Genomic DNA, 25,180 nt, shown 5'->3' on the forward strand with positions numbered 1-25,180 from the left:
TGAACGTGTTTCCTCCGACATATTGGTGCAGCTGGCATCTGTGTTAAGTGGGCGGGTGTTAAGAAGCGCGGTTTGGCGGGTCATGTTTCAGAGGACGCATGACTCGACATTCGCTTCTCCAGAGCCTGCGATGAGTGATGAGAAAATATCACAATTGGGAAGAAAAGGGGGTAAAAAAAAAAAGATAAACAAAAATGATGTCATCCATTTAAAAATCAGGCTGAAACAAAACACAATGTGGAGGAAGTCAAGGGGTGTGAATACTTTCTGAAGGCCCTGTGTTTCTGTGCCTGTGTGCATAATAGATGACGTTGATCATATCATTATTACTATCAGAAATAAGAGGAGGTCCTAGAATAGAACCCTGAGGAACACCACATTCTATCTATTCCTAGAATAGAACCATGAGGAACACCACATTCTATCTATTCCTAGAATAGAACCCTGAGGAACACCACATTCTATCTATCTATTCCTAGAATAGAACCCTGAGGAACACCACATTCTATCTATCTATTCCTAGAATAGAACCCTGATGAACACCACATTCTATCTATTCCTAGAATAGAACCCTGACGAACACCACATTCTATCTATTCCTAGAATAGAACCCTGACGAAAACCACATTCTATCTATTCCTATAATAGAACCCTGAGGAACACCACATTCTATCTATCTATTCCTAGAGTAGAACCCTGACGAACACCACATTCTATCTATTCCTAGAATAGAACCCTGAGGAACACCACATTCTATCTATCTATTCCTAGACTAGAACCCTGAGGAACACCACATTCTATCTATCTATTCCTAGAATAGAACCCTGAGGAACACCACATTCTGTCTATCTGTTCCTAGACTAGAACCCTGAGGAACACCACATTATATCTAAACCTGTGTGTGTGTGTGTGTGTGTGCGTGTGTGTGTGTGTGTGTGTGTGTGTGTGTGTGTGTGTGTGTGTGTGTGTGTGTGTGTGTGTGTGTGTGTGTTTGCGTGTGTGCGTGCGTGCGTGCGTGCGTGCGTGTGTGTATGTACATTTGTGGATTTGTGTAGGTGGTGACCGTAGCAGCAGTGTGGGTAGTCTGGGTAGCGTTCGTTCCCTCGGCAGCGTCCAGAGTTCTGGAAATACACAACACGCCCTGAATACGCCTCCTCCGCCTGCCACAGCACACGCTACTAACACGCCAGCTAGCAGCCTGAACACACACGGCCTCAACGCTCCCGGGCTCCACGCGCAGTCGGAGGGAGTCAAGGTGGGTGTCAGTCTTCCTCTGATTGACAGAGGAACTAAGCCTGTCTCTGGTGTGTGTGTGTTTCAGGCTTGTGTGTGTGTGTGTGTGTGTGTGTGTGTGTGTGTGTGTGTGTGTGTGTGTGTGTGTGTGTGTGTGTGTGTGTGTGTGTGTGTGTGTGTGTGTGTGTGTGTGTGTGTGTGTGTGTGTGTGTGTTTCACAAGTATGTGTGTGTGTGTTTCAGGAGTGTGTGTGTGTTTCAGGTGTGTGTTTGTGCTAACTTGTTCTTCAACTCCGATTCACAGATTGACTAAGCTCTTGTGCATGTGTGTGTTTATGTTTAGCTCCTAGCCACAGTGATGTCCCAGTCAATAAAGGCAAAGGAGCATCTGTTGGAGCAGTCCAAGTCTGTGGAGCAGGCAGCAGGTACCCAGAATAATATTACTGTAATATTAATAACAACTATAATAATAGTAACAGGACCAGTCCAGGTCTGTGGAGCAGGCAGCAGGTAACCAGAATAATATTACTGTAATATTAATAACAACTATAATAATAGTAACAGGACCAGTCCAGGTCTGTGGAGCAGGCAGCAGGTACCCAGAATAATATTACTGTAATATTAATAACAACTATAATAATAGTAACAGGACCAGTCCAGGTCTGTGGAGCCAACTGACTAACTGACTGACTGACTGAATGACTTTCTAACTAACTGACTGACTGACTTTCTAACTGACTGACTAACTGATTTTCTAACTGACTGACTAAATGACTGACTAACTTTCTAACTGACTGACTTACTAACTGACTTTCTAACTGACTGACTGACTGACTAAATGACTGACTGACTGACTTTCTAACTGACTGACTGACTTTCTAACTGACTGACTTTCTAACTGACTGACTGACTTTCTAACTGACTGACTGACTTTCTAACTGACTGACTGACTGTCTGACTGACTGACTGATTGACTGATTGACTTTCTAACTGACTAACTGACTGACTGATTGACTTTCTAACTGACTGACTGACTTTCTAACTGACTGACTGATTTACTTTCTAACTGACTAACTGACTGACTGACTGACTTTCTAACTGATTGACTTACTAACTGACTGACTGACTGACTTTCTAACTGACTGACTGATTGACTTACTAACTGACTGACTTACTAACTGACTGACTGACTGACTGACTTTCTAACTGACTGACTGACTGACTGACTGACTTTCTAACTGACTGACTTACTAACTGACTGACTTTCTAATTGACTGACTGAATGACTGACTGACTGATTTTATAACTGACTGACTGACTTTCTTACTGACTGACTGAATGACTTTCTAACTGACTGACTGATTTTATAACTGACTGACTGACTGACTGACTTTCTAACTGACTGACTGACTGACTTTCTAACTGACTGACTGACTGACTTTCTAACTGACTGACTGACTTTCTAACTGACTGACTGATTGACTTTCTAACTAACTGACTGACTGACTGACTGTCTAACTGACTGACTGATTGACTTTCTAACTGACTAACTGACTGACTGATTGACTTTCTAACTAACTGACTGACTGTCTGACTGACTTGACTGACTTTCTAACTGACTGACTTTCTAACTGACTGACTGATTGACTTTCTAACTGACTAACTGACTGACTGATTGACTTTCTAACTAACTGACTAACTGACTGACTTGACTGACTTTCTAACTGACTGACTTTCTAACTGACTGACTGATTGACTTTCTAACTGACTGACTGATTGACTCTCTAACTAACTGACTGACTGACTGACTGTCTAACTGACTGACTGACTGACTGTCTAACTGACTGACTGATTGACTTTCTAACTGACTAACTGACTGACTTGACTGACTTTCTAACTGACTGACTGACATTCTAACTGACTGACTGACTTTCTAACTGACTGACTGATTGACTTTCTAACTGACTGACTGATTGACTTTCTATCTGACTGACTGACTTTCTAACTGACTGACTGACTGACTTTCTAACTGACTGACTGATTTTCAAACTGACTGATTGACTTTCTAACTGACTGACTGACTGACTGTGTAACTCACTGACTGACTGTCTGACTGACTGACTTTCTAACTGACTGACTGACTGACTTTCTAACTGACTGACTGACTGACTTTCTAACTAACTAACTGACTGACTGATTTACTTTCTAACTAACTGACTGACTGACTGACTGTCTAACTGACTGACTGACTGACTGTCTAACTGACTGACTTTCTAACTGACTGACTTTCTATCTGACTCACTGACTTTTTAACTGACTGACTTACTAACTGACTGACTGACTGACTTTCTAACTGACTGACTGACTTTCTAACTGACTGACTGATTGACTTTCTAACTGACTTACTGACTGACTGACTTTCTAACTGACTGACTGATTGACTTTCTAACTGACTGACTTACTAACTGACTGAGTGACTGACTGACTTTCTAACTGACTGACTTACTAACTGACTGACTGACTGACTTTCTAACTGACTGACTGATTGACTTACTAACTGACTGACTGACTGACTGACTGACTTTCTAACTGACTGACTTACTAACTGACTGACTGACTGACTGACTTTCTTACTGATTGACTTACTAACTGACTGACTGACTGACTTTCTAACTGACTGACTTACTAACTGACTGACTGACTGACTGACTTTCTAACTGACTGACTGACTTTCTGACTGACTGACTTTCTAAGTGACTGACTGACTTTCTAACTGACTGACTGACTTTCTAACTTACTGACTGACTGTCTGACTGACTGATTGACTTTCTAACTGACTGACTTGACTGACTTTCTAACTGACTGACTGACTTTCTAACTGACTGACTGACTGACTTTCTAACTGACTGACTTGACTGACTTTCTAACTGACTGACTGGCTTTCTAACTGACTGACTGATTGACTGACTGACTTTCTAACTGACTTACTGACTGACTGACTTTTTAACTGACTGACTGACTTTCTATCTAACTGACTGACTGACTTTCTAACTGACTGAATGACTTTCTAACTGACTGACTGACTTTCTAACTGACTGACTGACTTTCTATCTAACTGACTGACTGACTTTCTATCTAACTGACTGACTGACTTTCTTTCTAACTGACTGATTGACTTTTTAACTAACTGACTGACTGACTGACTCTAACTGACTGACTTTCTAACTAACTGACTGACTTTCTAAATGACTGACCGACTTTTTAACTGATTGACTGATTTTCTAACTGACTGACTTTCTAACTGACTGACTGACTTTCTAACTGACTAACTGATTGACTTTCTAACTGACTGACTGACTGACTTTCTATCTGACTGACTGATTGACTTTCTAACTGACTGACTGACTGACTGACTGACTTTCTAACTGACTGACTTGACTGACTTTCTAACTGATTGACTGACTTTCTAACTGACTGACTTGACTGACTTTCTAACTGACTGACTGACTTTCTAACTGACTGACTGATTGACTTTCTAACTGACTGACTGATTGACTTTCTATCTGACTGACTGACTTTCTAACTGACTGACTGACTGACTTTCTAACTGACTGACTGATTTTCAAACTGACTGACTGACTTTCTAACTGACTGACTGACTGACTGTGTAACTCACTGACTGTCTATCTGACTGACCGACTTTTTAACTGATTGACTGATTTTCTAACTGACTGACTTTCTAACTGACTGACTGACTTTCTAACTGACTAACTGATTGACTTTCTAACTGACTGACTGACTGACTTTCTATCTGACTGACTGATTGACTTTCTAACTGACTGACTGACTGACTGACTGACTGACTGACTGACTTTCTAACTGACTGACTTGACTGACTTTCTAACTGATTGACTGACTTTCTAACTGACTGACTTGACTGACTTTCTAACTGACTGACTGACTTTCTAACTGACTGACTGATTGACTTTCTAACTGACTGACTGATTGACTTTCTATCTGACTGACTGACTTTCTAACTGACTGACTGACTGACTTTCTAACTGACTGACTGGTTTTCAAACTGACTGACTGACTTTCTAACTGACTGACTGACTGACTGTGTAACTCACTGACTGACTGTCTGACTGACTGACTTTCTAACTGACTGACTGACTGACTTTCTAACTGACTGACTGACTGACTTTCTAACTAACTAACTGACTGACTGATTTACTTTCTAACTAACTGACTGACTGACTGACTGTCTAACTGACTGACTGACTGACTGTCTAACTGACTGACTTTCTAACTGACTGACTTTCTATCTGACTCACTGACTTTTTAACTGACTGACTTACTAACTGACTGACTGACTGACTTTCTAACTGACTGACTGACTTTCTAACTGACTGACTGATTGACTTTCTAACTGACTTACTGACTGACTGACTTTCTAACTGACTGACTGATTGACTTTCTAACTGACTGACTTACTAACTGACTGAGTGACTGACTGACTTTCTAACTGACTGACTTACTAACTGACTGACTGACTGACTTTCTAACTGACTGACTGATTGACTTACTAACTGACTGACTGACTGACTGACTTTCTAACTGACTGACTTACTAACTGACTGACTGACTGACTGACTTTCTTACTGATTGACTTACTAACTGACTGACTGACTGACTTTCTAACTGACTGACTTACTAACTGACTGACTGACTGACTGACTTTCTAACTGACTGACTGACTTTCTGACTGACTGACTTTCTAAGTGACTGACTGACTTTCTAACTGACTGACTGACTTTCTAACTTACTGACTGACTGTCTGACTGACTGATTGACTTTCTAACTGACTGACTTGACTGACTTTCTAACTGACTGACTGACTTTCTAACTGACTGACTGACTGACTTTCTAACTGACTGACATGACTGACTTTCTAACTGACTGACTGGCTTTCTAACTGACTGACTGACTTTCTAACTGACTTACTGACTGACTGACTTTTTAACTGACTGACTGACTTTCTATCTAACTGACTGACTGACTTTCTAACTGACTGAATGACTTTCTAACTGACTGACTGACTTTCTAACTGACTGACTGACTTTCTATCTAACTGACTGACTGACTTTCTATCTAACTGACTGACTGACTTTCTTTCTAACTGACTGATTGACTTTTTAACTAACTGACTGACTGACTGACTCTAACTGACTGACTTTCTAACTAACTGACTGACTTTCTATCTGACTGACCTACTTTTTAACTGATTGACTGATTTTCTAACTGACTGACTTTCTAACTGACTGACTGACTTTCTAACTGACTAACTGATTGACTTTCTAACTGACTGACTGACTGACTTTCTATCTGACTGACTGATTGACTTTCTAACTGACTGACTGACTGACTGACTGACTGACTGACTGACTGACTTTCTAACTGACTGACTGACAGACTGACTGACTGATTGACTTTCTAACTGACTGACTGACTGACTGACTTTCTAACTGACTGACTGACTGACTGACTGACTAACTGACTAACTGACCGACTGTCAAACTGACTGACTGACTGACTAACTGACTGACTGTCTAACTGACTAACTGTCTAACTGACCGACTGTCTAACTGACCGACTGTCTAACTGACTGACTGACTGACTGACTGACTTTCTAACTGACTGACTTGACTGACTTTCTAACTGATTGACTGACTTTCTAACTGACTGACTTGACTGACTTTCTAACTGACTGACTGACTTTCTAACTGACTGACTGATTGACTTTCTAACTGACTGACTGATTGACTTTCTATCTGACTGACTGACTTTCTAACTGACTGACTGACTGACTTTCTAACTGACTGACTGATTTTCAAACTGACTGACTGACTTTCTAACTGACTGACTGACTGACTGTGTAACTCACTGACTGTCTATCTGACTGACCGACTTTTTAACTGATTGACTGATTTTCTAACTGACTGACTTTCTAACTGACTGACTGACTTTCTAACTGACTAACTGATTGACTTTCTAACTGACTGACTGACTGACTTTCTATCTGACTGACTGATTGACTTTCTAACTGACTGACTGACTGACTGACTGACTGACTGACTGACTGACTTTCTAACTGACTGACTTGACTGACTTTCTAACTGATTGACTGACTTTCTAACTGACTGACTTGACTGACTTTCTAACTGACTGACTGACTTTCTAACTGACTGACTGATTGACTTTCTAACTGACTGACTGATTGACTTTCTATCTGACTGACTGACTTTCTAACTGACTGACTGACTGACTTTCTAACTGACTGACTGGTTTTCAAACTGACTGACTGACTTTCTAACTGACTGACTGACTGACTGTGTAACTCACTGACTGACTGTCTGACTGACTGACTTTCTAACTGACTGACTGACTGACTTTCTAACTGACTGACTTTCTAACTAACTAACTGACTGACTGATTTACTTTCTAACTAACTGACTGACTGACTGACTGTCTAACTGACTGACTGACTGACTGTCTAACTGACTGACTTTCTAACTGACTGACTTTCTAACTGACTGACTGACTTTCTAACTGACTAACTGATTGACTTTCTAACTGACTGACTGACTGACTTTCTATCTGACTGACTGATTGACTTTCTAACTGACTGACTGACTGACTGACTGACTGACTGACTGACTGACTTTCTAACTGACTGACTTGACTGACTTTCTAACTGACTGACTGACTTTCTAACTGACTGACTTGACTGACTTTCTAACTGACTGACTGACTTTCTAACTGACTGACTGATTGACTTTCTAACTGACTGACTGATTGACTTTCTATCTGACTGACTGACTTTCTAACTGACTGACTGACTGACTTTCTAACTGACTGACTGGTTTTCAAACTGACTGACTGACTTTCTAACTGACTGACTGACTGACTGTGTAACTCACTGACTGACTGTCTGACTGACTGACTTTCTAACTGACTGACTGACTGACTTTCTAACTGACTGACTGACTGACTTTCTAACTAACTAACTGACTGACTGATTTACTTTCTAACTAACTGACTGACTGACTGACTGTCTAACTGACTGACTGACTGACTGTCTAACTGACTGACTTTCTAACTGACTGACTTTCTATCTGACTCACTGACTTTTTAACTGACTGACTTACTAACTGACTGACTGACTGACTTTCTAACTGACTGACTGACTTTCTAACTGACTGACTGATTGACTTTCTAACTGACTTACTGACTGACTGACTTTCTAACTGACTGACTGATTGACTTTCTAACTGACTGACTTACTAACTGACTGAGTGACTGACTGACTTTCTAACTGACTGACTTACTAACTGACTGACTGACTGACTTTCTAACTGACTGACTGATTGACTTACTAACTGACTGACTGACTGACTGACTGACTTTCTAACTGACTGACTTACTAACTGACTGACTGACTGACTGACTTTCTTACTGATTGACTTACTAACTGACTGACTGACTGACTTTCTAACTGACTGACTTACTAACTGACTGACTGACTGACTGACTTTCTAACTGACTGACTGACTTTCTGACTGACTGACTTTCTAAGTGACTGACTGACTTTCTAACTGACTGACTGACTTTCTAACTTACTGACTGACTGTCTGACTGACTGATTGACTTTCTAACTGACTGACTTGACTGACTTTCTAACTGACTGACTGACTTTCTAACTGACTGACTGACTGACTTTCTAACTGACTGACTTGACTGACTTTCTAACTGACTGACTGGCTTTCTAACTGACTGACTGACTTTCTAACTGACTTACTGACTGACTGACTTTTTAACTGACTGACTGACTTTCTATCTAACTGACTGACTGACTTTCTAACTGACTGAATGACTTTCTAACTGACTGACTGACTTTCTAACTGACTGACTGACTTTCTATCTAACTGACTGACTGACTTTCTATCTAACTGACTGACTGACTTTCTTTCTAACTGACTGATTGACTTTTTAACTAACTGACTGACTGACTGACTCTAACTGACTGACTTTCTAACTAACTGACTGACTTTCTATCTGACTGACCTACTTTTTAACTGATTGACTGATTTTCTAACTGACTGACTTTCTAACTGACTGACTGACTTTCTAACTGACTAACTGATTGACTTTCTAACTGACTGACTGACTGACTTTCTATCTGACTGACTGATTGACTTTCTAACTGACTGACTGACTGACTGACTGACTGACTGACTGACTGACTGACTTTCTAACTGACTGACTGACAGACTGACTGACTGACTTTCTAACTGACTGACTGACTGACTGACTTTCTAACTGACTGACTGACTGACTGACTGACTAACTGACTAACTGACCGACTGTCAAACTGACTGACTGACTGACTAACTGACTGACTGTCTAACTGACTAACTGTCTAACTGACCGACTGTCTAACTGACCGACTGTCTAACTGACTGACTGACTGACTGACTGACTTTCTAACTGACTGACTTGACTGACTTTCTAACTGATTGACTGACTTTCTAACTGACTGACTTGACTGACTTTCTAACTGACTGACTGACTTTCTAACTGACTGACTGATTGACTTTCTAACTGACTGACTGATTGACTTTCTATCTGACTGACTGACTTTCTAACTGACTGACTGACTGACTTTCTAACTGACTGACTGATTTTCAAACTGACTGACTGACTTTCTAACTGACTGACTGACTGACTGTGTAACTCACTGACTGTCTATCTGACTGACCGACTTTTTAACTGATTGACTGATTTTCTAACTGACTGACTTTCTAACTGACTGACTGACTTTCTAACTGACTAACTGATTGACTTTCTAACTGACTGACTGACTGACTTTCTATCTGACTGACTGATTGACTTTCTAACTGACTGACTGACTGACTGACTGACTGACTGACTGACTGACTTTCTAACTGACTGACTTGACTGACTTTCTAACTGATTGACTGACTTTCTAACTGACTGACTTGACTGACTTTCTAACTGACTGACTGACTTTCTAACTGACTGACTGATTGACTTTCTAACTGACTGACTGATTGACTTTCTATCTGACTGACTGACTTTCTAACTGACTGACTGACTGACTTTCTAACTGACTGACTGGTTTTCAAACTGACTGACTGACTTTCTAACTGACTGACTGACTGACTGTGTAACTCACTGACTGACTGTCTGACTGACTGACTTTCTAACTGACTGACTGACTGACTTTCTAACTGACTGACTGACTGACTTTCTAACTAACTAACTGACTGACTGATTTACTTTCTAACTAACTGACTGACTGACTGACTGTCTAACTGACTGACTGACTGACTGTCTAACTGACTGACTTTCTAACTGACTGACTTTCTATCTGACTCACTGACTTTTTAACTGACTGACTTACTAACTGACTGACTGACTGACTTTCTAACTGACTGACTGACTTTCTAACTGACTGACTGATTGACTTTCTAACTGACTTACTGACTGACTGACTTTCTAACTGACTGACTGATTGACTTTCTAACTGACTGACTTACTAACTGACTGAGTGACTGACTGACTTTCTAACTGACTGACTTACTAACTGACTGACTGACTGACTTTCTAACTGACTGACTGATTGACTTACTAACTGACTGACTGACTGACTGACTGACTTTCTAACTGACTGACTTACTAACTGACTGACTGACTGACTTTCTTACTGATTGACTTACTAACTGACTGACTGACTGACTTTCTAACTGACTGACTTACTAACTGACTGACTGACTGACTGACTGACTTTCTAACTGACTGACTGACTTTCTGACTGACTGACTTTCTAAGTGACTGACTGACTTTCTAACTGACTGACTGACTTTCTAACTTACTGACTGACTGTCTAACTGACTGACTGACTTTCTGACTGACTGACTTTCTAAGTGACTGACTGACTTTCTAACTGACTGACTGACTTTCTAACTGACTGACTGACTTTCTAACTGACTGACTGACTGACTTTCTAACTGACTGACTTGACTGACTTTCTAACTGACTGACTGGCTTTCTAACTGACTGACTGAATTTCTAACTGACTTACTGACTGACTGACTTTTTAACTGACTGACTGACTTTCTATCTAACTGACTGACTGACTTTCTAACTGACTGAATGACTTTCTAACTGACTGACTGACTTTCTAACTGACTGACTGACTTTCTATCTAACTGACTGACTGACTTTCTATCTAACTGACTGACTGACTTTCTTTCTAACTGACTGATTGACTTTTTAACTAACTGACTGACTGACTGACTCTAACTGACTGACTTTCTAACTAACTGACTGACTTTCTATCTGACTGACCTACTTTTTAACTGATTGACTGATTTTCTAACTGACTGACTTTCTAACTGACTGACTGACTTTCTAACTGACTAACTGATTGACTTTCTAACTGACTGACTGACTGACTTTCTATCTGACTGACTGATTGACTTTCTAACTGACTGACTGACTGACTGACTGACTGACTGACTGACTTTCTAACTGACTGACTGACAGACTGACTGACTGATTGACTTTCTAACTGACTGACTGACTGACTGACTTTCTAACTGACTGACTGACTGACTGACTGACTAACTGACTAACTGACCGACTGTCAAACTGACTGACTGACTGACTAACTGACTGACTGTCTAACTGACTAACTGTCTAACTGACCGACTGTCTAACTGACTGACTGACTGACTGACTGACTTTCTAACTGACTGACTTGACTGACTTTCTAACTGATTGACTGACTTTCTAACTGACTGACTTGATTGACTTTCTATCTGACTGACTGACTTTCTAACTGACTGACTGACTGACTTTCTAACTGACTGACTGATTTTCAAACTGACTGACTGACTTTCTAACTGACTGACTGACTGACTGTGTAACTCACTGACTGACTGTCTATCTGACTGACCGACTTTTTAACTGATTGACTGATTTTCTAACTGACTGACTTTCTAACTGACTGACTGACTTTCTAACTGACTAACTGATTGACTTTCTAACTGACTGACTGACTGACTTTCTATCTGACTGACTGATTGACTTTCTAACTGACTGACTGACTGACTGACTGACTGACTGACTGACTGACTGACTGACTTTCTAACTGACTGACTTGACTGACTTTCTAACTGATTGACTGACTTTCTAACTGACTGACTTGACTGACTTTCTAACTGACTGACTGACTTTCTAACTGACTGACTGATTGACTTTCTAACTGACTGACTGATTGACTTTCTATCTGACTGACTGACTTTCTAACTGACTGACTGACTGACTTTCTAACTGACTGACTGATTTTCAAACTGACTGACTGACTTTCTAACTGACTGACTGACTGACTGTGTAACTCACTGACTGACTGTCTGACTGACTGACTTTCTAACTGACTGACTGACTGACTTTCTAACTGACTGACTGACTGACTTTCTAACTAACTAACTGACTGACTGATTTACTTTCTAACTAACTGACTGACTGACTGACTGTCTAACTGACTGACTTTCTAACTGACTGACTTTCTATCTGACTCACTGACTTTTTAACTGACTGACTTACTAACTGACTGACTGACTGACTTTCTAACTGACTGACTGACTTTCTAACTGACTGACTGATTGACTTTCTAACTGACTTACTGACTGACTGACTTTCTAACTGACTGACTGATTGACTTTCTAACTGACTGACTTACTAACTGACTGAGTGACTGACTGACTTTCTAACTGACTGACTTACTAACTGACTGACTGACTGACTTTCTAACTGACTGACTGATTGACTTACTAACTGACTGACTGACTGACTGACTTTCTAACTGACTGACTTACTAACTGACTGACTGACTGACTGACTTTCTTACTGATTGACTTACTAACTGACTGACTGACTGACTTTCTAACTGACTGACTTACTAACTGACTGACTGACTGACTGACTTTCTAACTGACTGACTGACTTTCTGACTGACTGACTTTCTAAGTGACTGACTGACTTTCTAACTGACTGACTGACTTTCTAACTTACTGACTGACTGTCTGACTGACTGATTGACTTTCTAACTGACTGACTTGACTGACTTTCTAACTGACTGACTGACTTTCTAACTGACTGACTGACTGACTTTCTAACTGACTGACTTGACTGACTTTCTAACTGACTGACTGGCTTTCTAACTGACTGACTGATTGACTGACTGACTTTCTAACTGACTTACTGACTGACTGACTGACTTTCTAACTGACTGACTTGACTGACTTTCTAACTGACTGACTGACTTTCTAACTGACTGACTGACTGACTTTCTAACTGACTGACTTGACTGACTTTCTAACTGACTGAATGACTTTCTAACTGACTGACTGACTTTCTAACTGACTGACTGACTTTCTATCTAACTGACTGACTGACTTTCTATCTAACTGACTGACTGACTTTCTTTCTAACTGACTGATTGACTTTTTAACTAACTGACTGACTGACTGACTCTAACTGACTGACTTTCTAACTAACTGACTGACTTTCTATCTGACTGACCTACTTTTTAACTGATTGACTGATTTTCTAACTGACTGACTTTCTAACTGACTGACTGACTTTCTAACTGACTAACTGATTGACTTTCTAACTGACTGACTGACTGACTTTCTATCTGACTGACTGATTGACTTTCTAACTGACTGACTGACTGACTGACTGACTGACTGACTTTCTAACTGACTGACTTGACTGACTTTCTAACTGATTGACTGACTTTCTAACTGACTGACTGAATGACTTTCTAACTGACTGACTGACTTTCTAACTGACTGACTGACTTTCTATCTAACTGGCTGACTGACTTTCTATCTAACTGACTGACTGACTTTCTATCTAACTGACTGGCTGACTTTCTATCTAACTGACTGACTGACTTTCTTTCTAACTGACTGATTGACTTTCTTTCTAACTGACTGACTGACTTTCTAACTAACTGACTGACTTTCTAACTGACTAACTGATTGACTTTCTAACTGACTGACTGACTTTCTAACTGACTGACTGATTGACTTTCTAACTGACTAACTGACTTTCTATCTAACTTACTGACGGACTTCCTATCTAGCTGATTGACTGACTTTCTTTCTAACTGACTGACTGACTTTCTATCTAACTGACTGACTGACTTTCTAACTGACTTTCTATCTAACTTACTGACTGACTTCCTATCTAACTGACTGACTGACTTTCTATCTAACTGACTGACTGACTTTCTTTCTTTCTAACTGACTGACTGACTTTCTATCTAACTGACTGACTGACTTTCTTTCTTTCTAACTGACTGACTGACTTTCTATCTAACTGACTGACTGACTTTCTAACTGACTGAATGACTTTCTAACTGACTGACTGACTTTCTAACTAACTGACTGACTGACTGACTCTAACTGACTGAATGACTTTCTAACTGACTGACTGACTTTCTAACTGACTGACTGACTTTCTAACTGACTGACTGACTTTCTATCTAACTGACAGACTGACTCTAACTGACTGACTTTCTTTCTAACTGACTGAATGACTTTCTATCTGACTGACCAACTTTTTAACTGACTGACTGATTTTCTAACTAACTGACTGACTTTCTAACTGACTGACTTTCTAACTGACTGACTGACTGACTTTCTAACTGACTAACTGATTGACTTTCTAACTGACTGACTGACTGACTTTCTATCTGACTGACTGACTTTTTAACTGACTGACTGACTTTCTAACAGACTGACTGATTTTCTAACTTACTGCTGACTGTCTGACTGACTGACTGATTGACTTTCTAACTGACTGACTGACAGACTGACTGACTGATTGACTTTCTAACTGACTGACTGACTGACTGACTTTCTAACTGACTGACTGACTGACTGACTGACTAACTGACTAACTGACCGACTGTCAAACTGACTGACTGACTGACTAACTGACTGACTGTCTAACTGACTAACTGTCTAACTGACCGACTGTCTAACTGACCGACTGTCTAACTGACTGACTGACTGTCTAACTGACTGACTGACTGACTTCCTAACTGACTGACTGATTGACTGACTGTCTGACTGACTAACTGTCTAACTGTCTGACTGACTGACTTTCTATCTAACTGACTGACTGACTTTCTTTCTAACTGACTGATTGACTTTCTTTCTAACTGACTGACTGACTTTCTAACTAACTGACTGACTTTCTAACTGACTGACTTTCTAACTGACTAACTGATTGACTTTCTAACTGACTGACTGACTTTCTAACTGACTGACTGATTGACTTTCTAACTGACTAACTGACTTTCTATCTAACTTACTGACGGACTTTCTATCTAGCTGATTGACTGACTTTCTTTCTAACTGACTGACTGACTTTCTATCTAACTGACTGACTGACTTTCTAACTGACTTTCTATCTATCTTACTGACTGACTTCCTATCTAACTGACTGACTGACTTTCTATCTAACTGACTGACTGACTTTCTTTCTTTCTAACTGACTGACTGACTTTCTATCTAACTGACTGACTGACTTTCTAACTGACTGAATGACTTTCTAACTGACTGACTGACTTTCTAACTAACTGACTGACTGACTCTAACTGACTGAATGACTTTCTAACTGACTGACTGACTTTCTAACTGACTGACTGACTTTCTAACTGACTGACTGACTTTCTATCTAACTGACTGACTGACTCTAACTGACTGACTGACTTTCTAACTAACTGACTGACTTTCTATCTGACTGACCAACTTTTTAACTGACTGACTGATTTTCTAACTAACTGACTGACTTTCTAACTGACTGACTTTCTAACTGACTGACTGACTGACTTTCTAACTGACTAACTGATTGACTTTCTAACTGACTGACTGACTGACTTTCTATCTGACTGACTGACTTTTTAACTGACTGACTGACTTTCTAACAGACTGACTGATTTTCTAACTTACTGCTGACTGTCTGACTGACTGACTGATTGACTTTCTAACTGACTGACTGACAGACTGACTGACTGATTGACTTTCTAACTGACTGACTGACTGACTGACTTTCTAACTGACTGACTGACTGACTGACTGACTAACTGACTAACTGACCGACTGTCAAACTGACTGACTGACTGACTAACTGACTGACTGTCTAACTGACTAACTGTCTAACTGACCGACTGTCTAACTGACCGACTGTCTAACTGACTGACTGACTGTCTAACTGACTGACTGACTGACTTTCTAACTGACTGACTGATTGACTGACTGTCTGACTGACTAACTGTCTAACTGTCTGACTGACTGACTGACTGACTGTCTAACTGACTGACTGACTGACTGTCTAACTGACTGACTGTCTAACTGACTGTAACTGACTGACTGTCTACCTGACTGACTGACTGACTGTCTGACTGACTGTCTAATTGACTGACTGTCTAACTGTCTAACTGACTGACTGTCTGACTGACTGTCTGACTGTCTGACTGACTGTCTGACTGACTGTCTAACTGACTGTCTGACTGACTGTCTGACTGACTGTGTTTCTTTTAGCTGCTGCTAAGAGTCCATCTGGTTGTCCTCCTCAAGAACAGCGCTCCTTTGACTGTCTAACTGTCTAACTGTCTAACTGACTGACTGTCTGACTGACTGTCTGACTGACTGTCTAACTGACTGACTGTCTGACTGACTGACTGTCTGACTGACTGTGTTTCTTTTAGCTGCTGCTAAGAGTCCATCTGGTTGTCCTCCTCAAGAACAGCGCTCCTTTGATCGCAAGGCAGAGGCAGATGTGAAGGTGAGGTCTGTGTGTGTGTTCGGGCATGAGCGTGTGTGTGCCTGCTTGTGAGCGTGTGTGTGTGTGTGTGTGTGTGTGTGTGTGTGTGTGTGTGTGTGTGTGTGTGTGTGTGTGTGTGTGTGTTGTCTCACCAGAGACAGATTTCTTTTCTGTTTCAGTTTATTGTTTCTGCTTCCTGAAGCTTCCCTCCATCATTCAGTGGCTTGGAATGTGTTGCTGTTCGCTGGACGTTGTTCTCAGGACGTATCACAGAGGAAGCCGTGGTTAACACCCCTACTCTAACAATAAGAGAGTCAGGACACCGTGGTTAACACCCCTACTCTAACAATAAGAGAGTCAGGACACCGTGGTTAACACCCCTACTCTAACAATAAGAGAGTCAGGACACCGTGGTTAACACCCCTACTCTAACAATAAGAGAGTCAGGACACCGTGGTTAACACCCCTACTCTAACAATAAGAGAGTCAGGACACCGTGGTTAACACCCCTACTCTAACAATAAGAGAGTCAGGACACCGTGGTTAACACCCCTACTCTAACAATAAGAGAGTCAGGACACCGTGGTTAACATCCCTACTCTAACAATAAGAGAGTCAGGACACCGTGGTTAACACCCCTACTCTAACAATAAGAGAGTCAGGACACCGTGGTTAACACCCCTACTCTAACAATAAGAGAGTCAGGACACCGAGGTTAACACCCCTACTCTAACAATAAGAGAGTCAGGACACCGAGGTTAACACCCCTACTCTAACAATAAGAGAGTCAGGACACCGTGGTTAACACCCCTACTCTAACAATAAGAGAGTCAGGACACCGTGGTTAACACCCCTACTCTAACAATAAGAGAGTCAGGACACCGTGGTTAACACCCCTACTCTAACAATAAGAGAGTCAGGACACCGTGGTTAACACCCCTACTCTAACAATAAGAGAGTCAGGACACCATGGTTAACACCCCTACTCTAACAATAAGAGAGTCAGGACACCAGGGTTAACACCCCTACTCTAACAATAAGAGAGTCAGGACACCATGGTTAACACCCCTACTCTAACAATAAGAGAGTCAGGACACCGTGGTTAACACCCCTACTCTAACAATAAGAGAGTCAGGACACCGTGGTTAACACCCCTACTCTAACAATAAGAGAGTCAGGACACCGTGGTTAACACCCCTACTCTAACAATAAGAGAGTCAGGACACCGTGGTTAACACCCCTACTCTAACAATAAGAGAGTCAGGACACCAGGGTTAACACCCCTACTCTAACAATAAGAGAGTCAGGACACCGTGGTTAACACCCCTACTCTAACAATAAGAGAGTCAGGACACCGTGGTTAACACCCCTACTCTAACAATAAGAGCCATGGGATCTTTAGTGACCACAGAGAGTCAGGACACCGTGGTTAACATCCCTACTCTAACAATTAGAGAGTCAGGACACCAGGGTTAACACCCCTACTCTAACAATAAGAGAGTCAGGACACCAGGGTTAACACCCCTACTCTAACAATAAGAGAGTCAGGACACCGTGGTTAACACCCCTACTCTAACAATAAGAGCCATGGGATCTTTAGTGACCACAGAGAGTCACGACACCGTGGTTAACACCCCTACTCTAACAATAAGAGAGTCAGGACACCGTGGTTAACACCCCTACTCTAACAATAAGAGAGTCAGGACACCGTGGTTAACACCCCTACTCTAACAATAAGAGAGTCAGGACACCGTGGTTAACACCCCTACTCTAACAATAAGAGAGTCAGGACACCGTGGTTAAAACCCCTACTCTAACAATAAGAGAGTCAGGACACCGTGGTTAACACCCCTACTCTAACAATAAGAGAGTCAGGACACCGTGGTTAACACCCCTACTCTAACAATAAGAGAGTCAGGACACCGTGGTTAACACCCCTACTCTAACAATAAGAGAGTCAGGACACCGTGGTTAACACCCCTACTCTAACAATAAGAGAGTCAGGACACCAGGGTTAACATCCCTACTCTAACAATAAGAGAGTCAGGACACCAGGGTTAACACCCCTACTCTAACAATAAGAGAGTCAGGACACCGTGGTTAACACCCCTACTCTAACAATAAGAGCCATGGGATCTTTAATGACCACAGAGAGTCAGGACACCGTGGTTAACACCCCTACTCTAACAATAAGAGAGTCAGGACACCGTGGTTAACACCCCTACTCTAACAATAAGAGAGTCAGGACACCGTGGTTAACACCCCTACTCTAACAATAAGAGAGTCAGGACACTGTGGTTAACACCCCTACTCTAACAATAAGAGAGTCAGGACACCGTGGTTAACACCCCTACTCTAACAATAAGAGAGTCAGGACACCGTGGTTAACACCCCTACCCTAACAATAAGAGAGTCAGGACACCGTGGTTAACACCCCTACTCTAACAATAAGAGAGTCAGGACACCGTGGTTAACACCCCTACTCAAACAATAAGAGAGTCAGGACACCGTGGTTAACACCCCTACTCTAACAATAAGAGAGTCAGGACACCGTGGTTAACACCCCTACTCAAACAATAAGAGAGTCAGGACACCGTGGTTAACACCCCTACTCTAACAATAAGAGAGTCAGGACACCGTGGTTAACACCCCTACTCTAACAATAAGAGAGTCAGGACACCGTGGTTAACACCCCTACTCTAACAATAAGAGAGTCAGGACACCAGGGTTAACATCCCTACTCTAACAATAAGAGAGTCAGGACACCGTGGTTAACACCCCTACTCTAACAATAAGAGAGTCAGGACACTGTGGTTAACACCCCTACTCTAACAATAAGAGAGTCAGGACACCGTGGTTAACACCCCTACTCTAACAATAAGAGAGTCAGGACACTGTGGTTAACACCCCTACTCTAACAATAAGAGAGTCAGGACACCGTGGTTAACATCCCTACTCTAACAATAAGAGAGTCAGGACACCGTGGTTAACACCCCTACTCTAACAATAAGAGAGTCAGGACACCGTGGTTAACACCCCTACTCTAACAATAAGAGAGTCAGGACACCGTGGTTAACACCCCTACTCTAACAATAAGAGAGTCAGGACACCGTGGTTAACACCCCTACTCTAACAATAAGAGAGTCAGGACACCGTGGTTAACACCCCTACCCTAACAATAAGAGAGTCAGGACACCGTGGTTAACACCCCTACTCTAACAATAAGAGAGTCAGGACACCGTGGTTAACACCCCTACTCTAACAATAAGAGAGTCAGGACACCAGGGTTAACACCCCTACTCTAACAATAAGAGAGTCAGGACACCAGGGTTAACACCCCTACTCTAACAATAAGAGAGTCAGGACACCGTGGTTAACACCCCTACTCTAACAATAAGAGCCATGGGATCTTTAGTGACCACAGAGAGTCAGGACACCGTGGTTAACATCCCTACTCTAACAATTAGAGAGTCAGGACACCAGGGTTAACACCCCTACTCTAACAATAAGAGAGTCAGGACACCAGGGTTAACACCCCTACTCTAACAATAAGAGTCAGGACACCGTGGTTAACACCCCTACTCTAACAATAAGAGCCATGGGATCTTTAGTGACCACAGAGAGTCACGACACCGTGGTTAACACCCCTACTCTAACAATAAGAGAGTCAGGGCACCGAGGTTAACACCCCTACTCTAACAATAAGAGAGTCAGGACACCGAGGTTAACACCCCTACTCTAACAATAAGAGAGTCAGGACACCGAGGTTAACACCCCTACTCTAACAATAAGAGAGTCAGGACACCGTGGTTAACACCCCTACTCTAACAATAAGAGAGTCAGGACACCGTGGTTAACACCCCTACTCTAACAATAAGAGAGTCAGGACACCCGTTTAACGTCCCATCAGAAAGATGTAGTTAGATGCAATGACTGTAAAAAGAATGGACAAAGCCATCGATCATGTGACCCCATTCATTCCTATGGGAAGACTCAGTAACGTATTTGAAGGCCAGGTTGTTTTCTGAACTAGAGTCTCATGGATACATAACATGTGCCGTTAGTCCTCATTCAGTAAGTGACGTTGCAGGCTGTCTCAGTGTTGACCCCTCTCATTGAGTAACTCAAGTTGAAGGCCGACCAGGGTACTGCAAGCTGCCATTAGCAGCTAAAATTACAACTTATTATGTGTACAATTTCTTAATAATCGGTTCAAGGACATACTTCTGGTGTATTAGAAGCAAAATTTGGTACCGTGATAATTTTTTAAAATGAAGATTGCCATTTTTCCCTTCACTATAATTGGGGATACTGTTTTCTACTAACAAGGCCTGCAATACTGCGGTCGGGCTTGAACCTCCGTGGCTTCAACGAGAGGGGGCAGTTGTTCTCCCCCTGATTAGATGGCATCTCTACTGCCCCCTGGGGGTAAAGGATGTCAGTCTAACCCTAACAACCAATCACCGAGCTGAGCTGTGTCACCTGACCTCACAGAGACATACAGAGCCTCTGGACTCCCTCCTCCCTCCCCCCACCCTGTTCTAGAACTCTGGTATCTATGTTCTAGAGCTCTGAGAATATTCTGTGTTCTAGAACGATGAGAGTGTTCGGTTGAAGAGCTCTGAGAATGCTGATAGTTCTAGTCTTCAGTGTGTGTTCTACAATGTAGAGCTGAGTGTGTGTTCTACAGTGTAGAGCTGAGTGTGTGTTCTACAGTGTAGAGCTGAGTGTGTGTTCTGCAGTGTTCTAGAGCTGAGTGTGTGTTCTACAGTGTAGAGCTGAGTGTGTGTTCTAGAGTGTTCTAGAGCTGAGTTTGTCTTCTACAGTGTTCTAGAGCTGAGTGTGTGTTCTACAGTGTAGAGCTGAGTGTGTGTTCTACAGTGTAGAGCTGAGTGTGTGTTCTAGAGCTGAGTATGTGTTCTACAGTGTTCTAGAGCTGAGTGTGTGTTCTAGAGTGTTCTAGAGCTAAATGTGTGTTCTATAGTTGAGTGTGTGTTCTACAGTGCTCTAGAGCTGAGTGTGTGTTCTACAGTGTTCTAGAGCTGAGTGTGTGTTCTAGAGCTGAGTGTGTATTCTACAGTGTTCTAGAGCAGAGTGTGTGTTCTACAGTGTAGAGCTGTGTGTGTTCTATAGTGTTCTAGAGCTGAGTGTGTGTTCTAGATTGTTCTAGAGCTGAGTGTGTGTCTACAGTGTTCTAGAGCTGAGTGTGTGTTCTACAGTGTTCTAGAGCTGAGTGTGTGTTCTACAGTGTTCTAGAGCTGAGTGTGTGTTCTACAGTGTTCTAGAGCTGAGTGTGTGTTCTACAGTGTTCTAGAGCTGAGTGTGTGTTCTACAGTGTTCTAGAGCTGAGTGTGTGTTCTACAGTGTAGAGCTGTGTGTGTTCTAGATTGTTCTAGAGCTGAGTGTGTGTTCTAGAGCTGAGTGTGTGTTCTACAGTGTTCTAGATCTGAGTGTGTGTTCTACAGTGTAGAGCTGAGTGTATGTTCTACAGTGTAGAGCTGAGTGTGTGTTCTACAGTGTTCTAGAGCTGAGTGTGTGTTCTACAGTGTAGAGCTGTGTGTGTTCTAGATTGTTCTAGAGCTGAGTGTGTGTTCTAGAGCTGAGTGTGTGTTATACAGTGTAGATCTGAGTGTGTGTTCTACAGTGTAGAGCTGAGTGTATGTTCTAGAACAATGAGAGTGTTCTGTGTTCTAGAGTGAGGCGGTAGTGACCTGGTTGACTGAGTGTCAGCTGCAGTTCTACACCACTCACCTCCTCACCGCTGGCTATGACCTAGACACCATAGGCCACATGACCCCCGAGGTAAGATGACCTCTGACCCCTACACCACGTGTCATCCCAACCTCTACCCCGGCATCCCGTATGTCCTATCTGTGGGGGCGTGGCCTCCTCCTGACCCCTGACCTGGTGATGTCATCATGACCCTCCTGTCTCTGTGACCTCTGACCCTCTCTGAGTTGTCTGCCAATCACGCATCACTATTATTTACCGCTTCATTTGCATAAAGCTAATGTTTATTCATGTACATCAGCGAGGTGTGTGAGAGAGGATGAGTGTGTGTTAACTGTGTGTGTGTGTGTGTGTGTGTGTGTGTGTGTGTGTGTGTGTGTGTGTGTGTGTGTGTGTGTGTGTGTGTGTGTGTGACTGTGCGTGTGTGTCTGTTTGTGTAGGACCTGACAGCAATCGGTGTAACTAAACCAGGCCATCGTAAGAAGATGACATCAGAGATCAGCAAACTGCCGTCTGGTGACTGGCTACCTGACCACAAACCAGTAAGAACACATTCCGAGCCACCACCTTTGTCTTGTGACACAATGACCCCAATACGTCTGAAGACACATGTTGAAGACTCCATGCCATGTCTTGAGACATTTGATATGTGTCTTCAAGATATTCTGGGCCATACCAATATTAATGAGGATACTCTGGGCCATATCAATATTAATGAGGGTACTCTGGGCCATATCAATATTAATGAGGGTACTCTGGGCCATACCAATATTAATGAGGGTACTCTGGGCCATATCAATATTAATGAGGGTACTCTGGGCCATATCAATATTAATGAGGGTACTCTGGCCCATATCAATATTAATGAGGGTACTCTGGGCCATACCAATATTAATGAGGGTACTCTGGGCCATACCAATATTAATGAGGATACTCTGGGCCATACCAATATTAATGAGGGTACTCTGGGCCATACCAATATTAATGAGGATACTCTGGGCCATACCAATATTAATGAGGATAATCTGGGCCATACCAATAGTAATGAGGATACTCTGGGCCATACCAATAGTAATGAGGATACTCTGGGCCATACCAATAGTAATGAGGATACTCTGGGCCATACCAATATTAATGAGGATACTCTGGGCCATACCAATAGTAATGAGGATACTCTGGACCATACCAATATTAATGAGGGTACTCTGGACCATACCAACATTAATGAGGATACTCTGGGCCATACCAATATTAATGAGGATACTCTGGGACATACCAATAGTAATGAGGATACTCTGGGCCATACCAATATTAATGAGGATATTCTGGGCCATGCCAATATTAATGATACCAATATTAATGAGGATATTCTGGGCCATACTGATATTAATGAGGATACTCTGGGCCATACTGATATTAATGAGGATATTCTGGGCCATACCAATATTAATGAGGATATTCTGGGCCATACCAATATTAATGATACCAATATTAATGAGGATACTCTGGGCCATACTGATATTAATGATACTGATATTAATGAGGATATTCTGGGCCATACCAATATTAATGATACCAATATTAATGAGGATACTCTGGGCCATACCAATATTAATGAGGATATTCTGGGCCATACCAATATTAATAATACCAATATTAATGAGGATACTCTGGGCCATATCAATAGTAATGAGGATACTCTGGGCCATACCAATAGTAATGAGGATACTCTGGGCCATATCAATAGTAATGAGGATACTCTGGGCCATACCAATAGTAATGAGGATACTCTGGGCCATACCAATAGTAATGAGGATATTCTGGGCCATACCAATATTAATGAGGATATTCTGGGCCATACTGATATTAATGAGGATATTCTGGGCCATATTGATATCAATGAGGATATTCTGGGCCATACCAATATTAATGAGGATATTCTGGGCCATACCAATAGTAATGAGGATATTCTGGGCCATACCAATATTAATGAGGATATTCTGGACCATACCAATATTAATGAGGATATTCTGGGCCATACCAATAGTAATGAGGATATTCTGGGCCATACCAATATTAATGAGGATATTCTGGGCCATACCCATAGTAATGAGGATATTCTGGGCCATACCAATATTAATGAGGATATTCTGGACCATACCAATAGTAATGAGGATATTCTGGGCCATACCAATAGTAATGAGGATATTCTGGGCCATACCAATATTAATGAGGATATTCTGGGCCATACCAATAGTAATGAGGATATTCTGGGCCATACCAATATTAAT

General features: G+C 41.8%; 1 protein-coding gene across 1 annotated transcript in view; it reads left to right on the forward strand.

The window, feature by feature from the left end:
• The window catches only part of LOC118947579 (caskin-1-like), a 111,731-nt gene that overhangs the window by 62,260 nt on the left and 24,291 nt on the right, over nucleotides 1-25,180 (forward strand). Inside the window, exons 12-16 of the mRNA XM_036972508.1 lie at nucleotides 1,056-1,255; nucleotides 1,576-1,657; nucleotides 17,104-17,180; nucleotides 22,854-22,961; nucleotides 23,330-23,431. Of these exons, the coding sequence (XP_036828403.1) occupies nucleotides 1,056-1,255; nucleotides 1,576-1,657; nucleotides 17,104-17,180; nucleotides 22,854-22,961; nucleotides 23,330-23,431 (569 nt within the window). The remainder of the gene's footprint in view (nucleotides 1-1,055; nucleotides 1,256-1,575; nucleotides 1,658-17,103; nucleotides 17,181-22,853; nucleotides 22,962-23,329; nucleotides 23,432-25,180) is intronic.

This window comes from Oncorhynchus mykiss, unplaced genomic scaffold (assembly GCF_013265735.2).
Source record: "Oncorhynchus mykiss isolate Arlee unplaced genomic scaffold, USDA_OmykA_1.1 un_scaffold_169, whole genome shotgun sequence".
NCBI classification, from domain to species: Eukaryota; Metazoa; Chordata; class Actinopteri; order Salmoniformes; family Salmonidae; genus Oncorhynchus; species Oncorhynchus mykiss.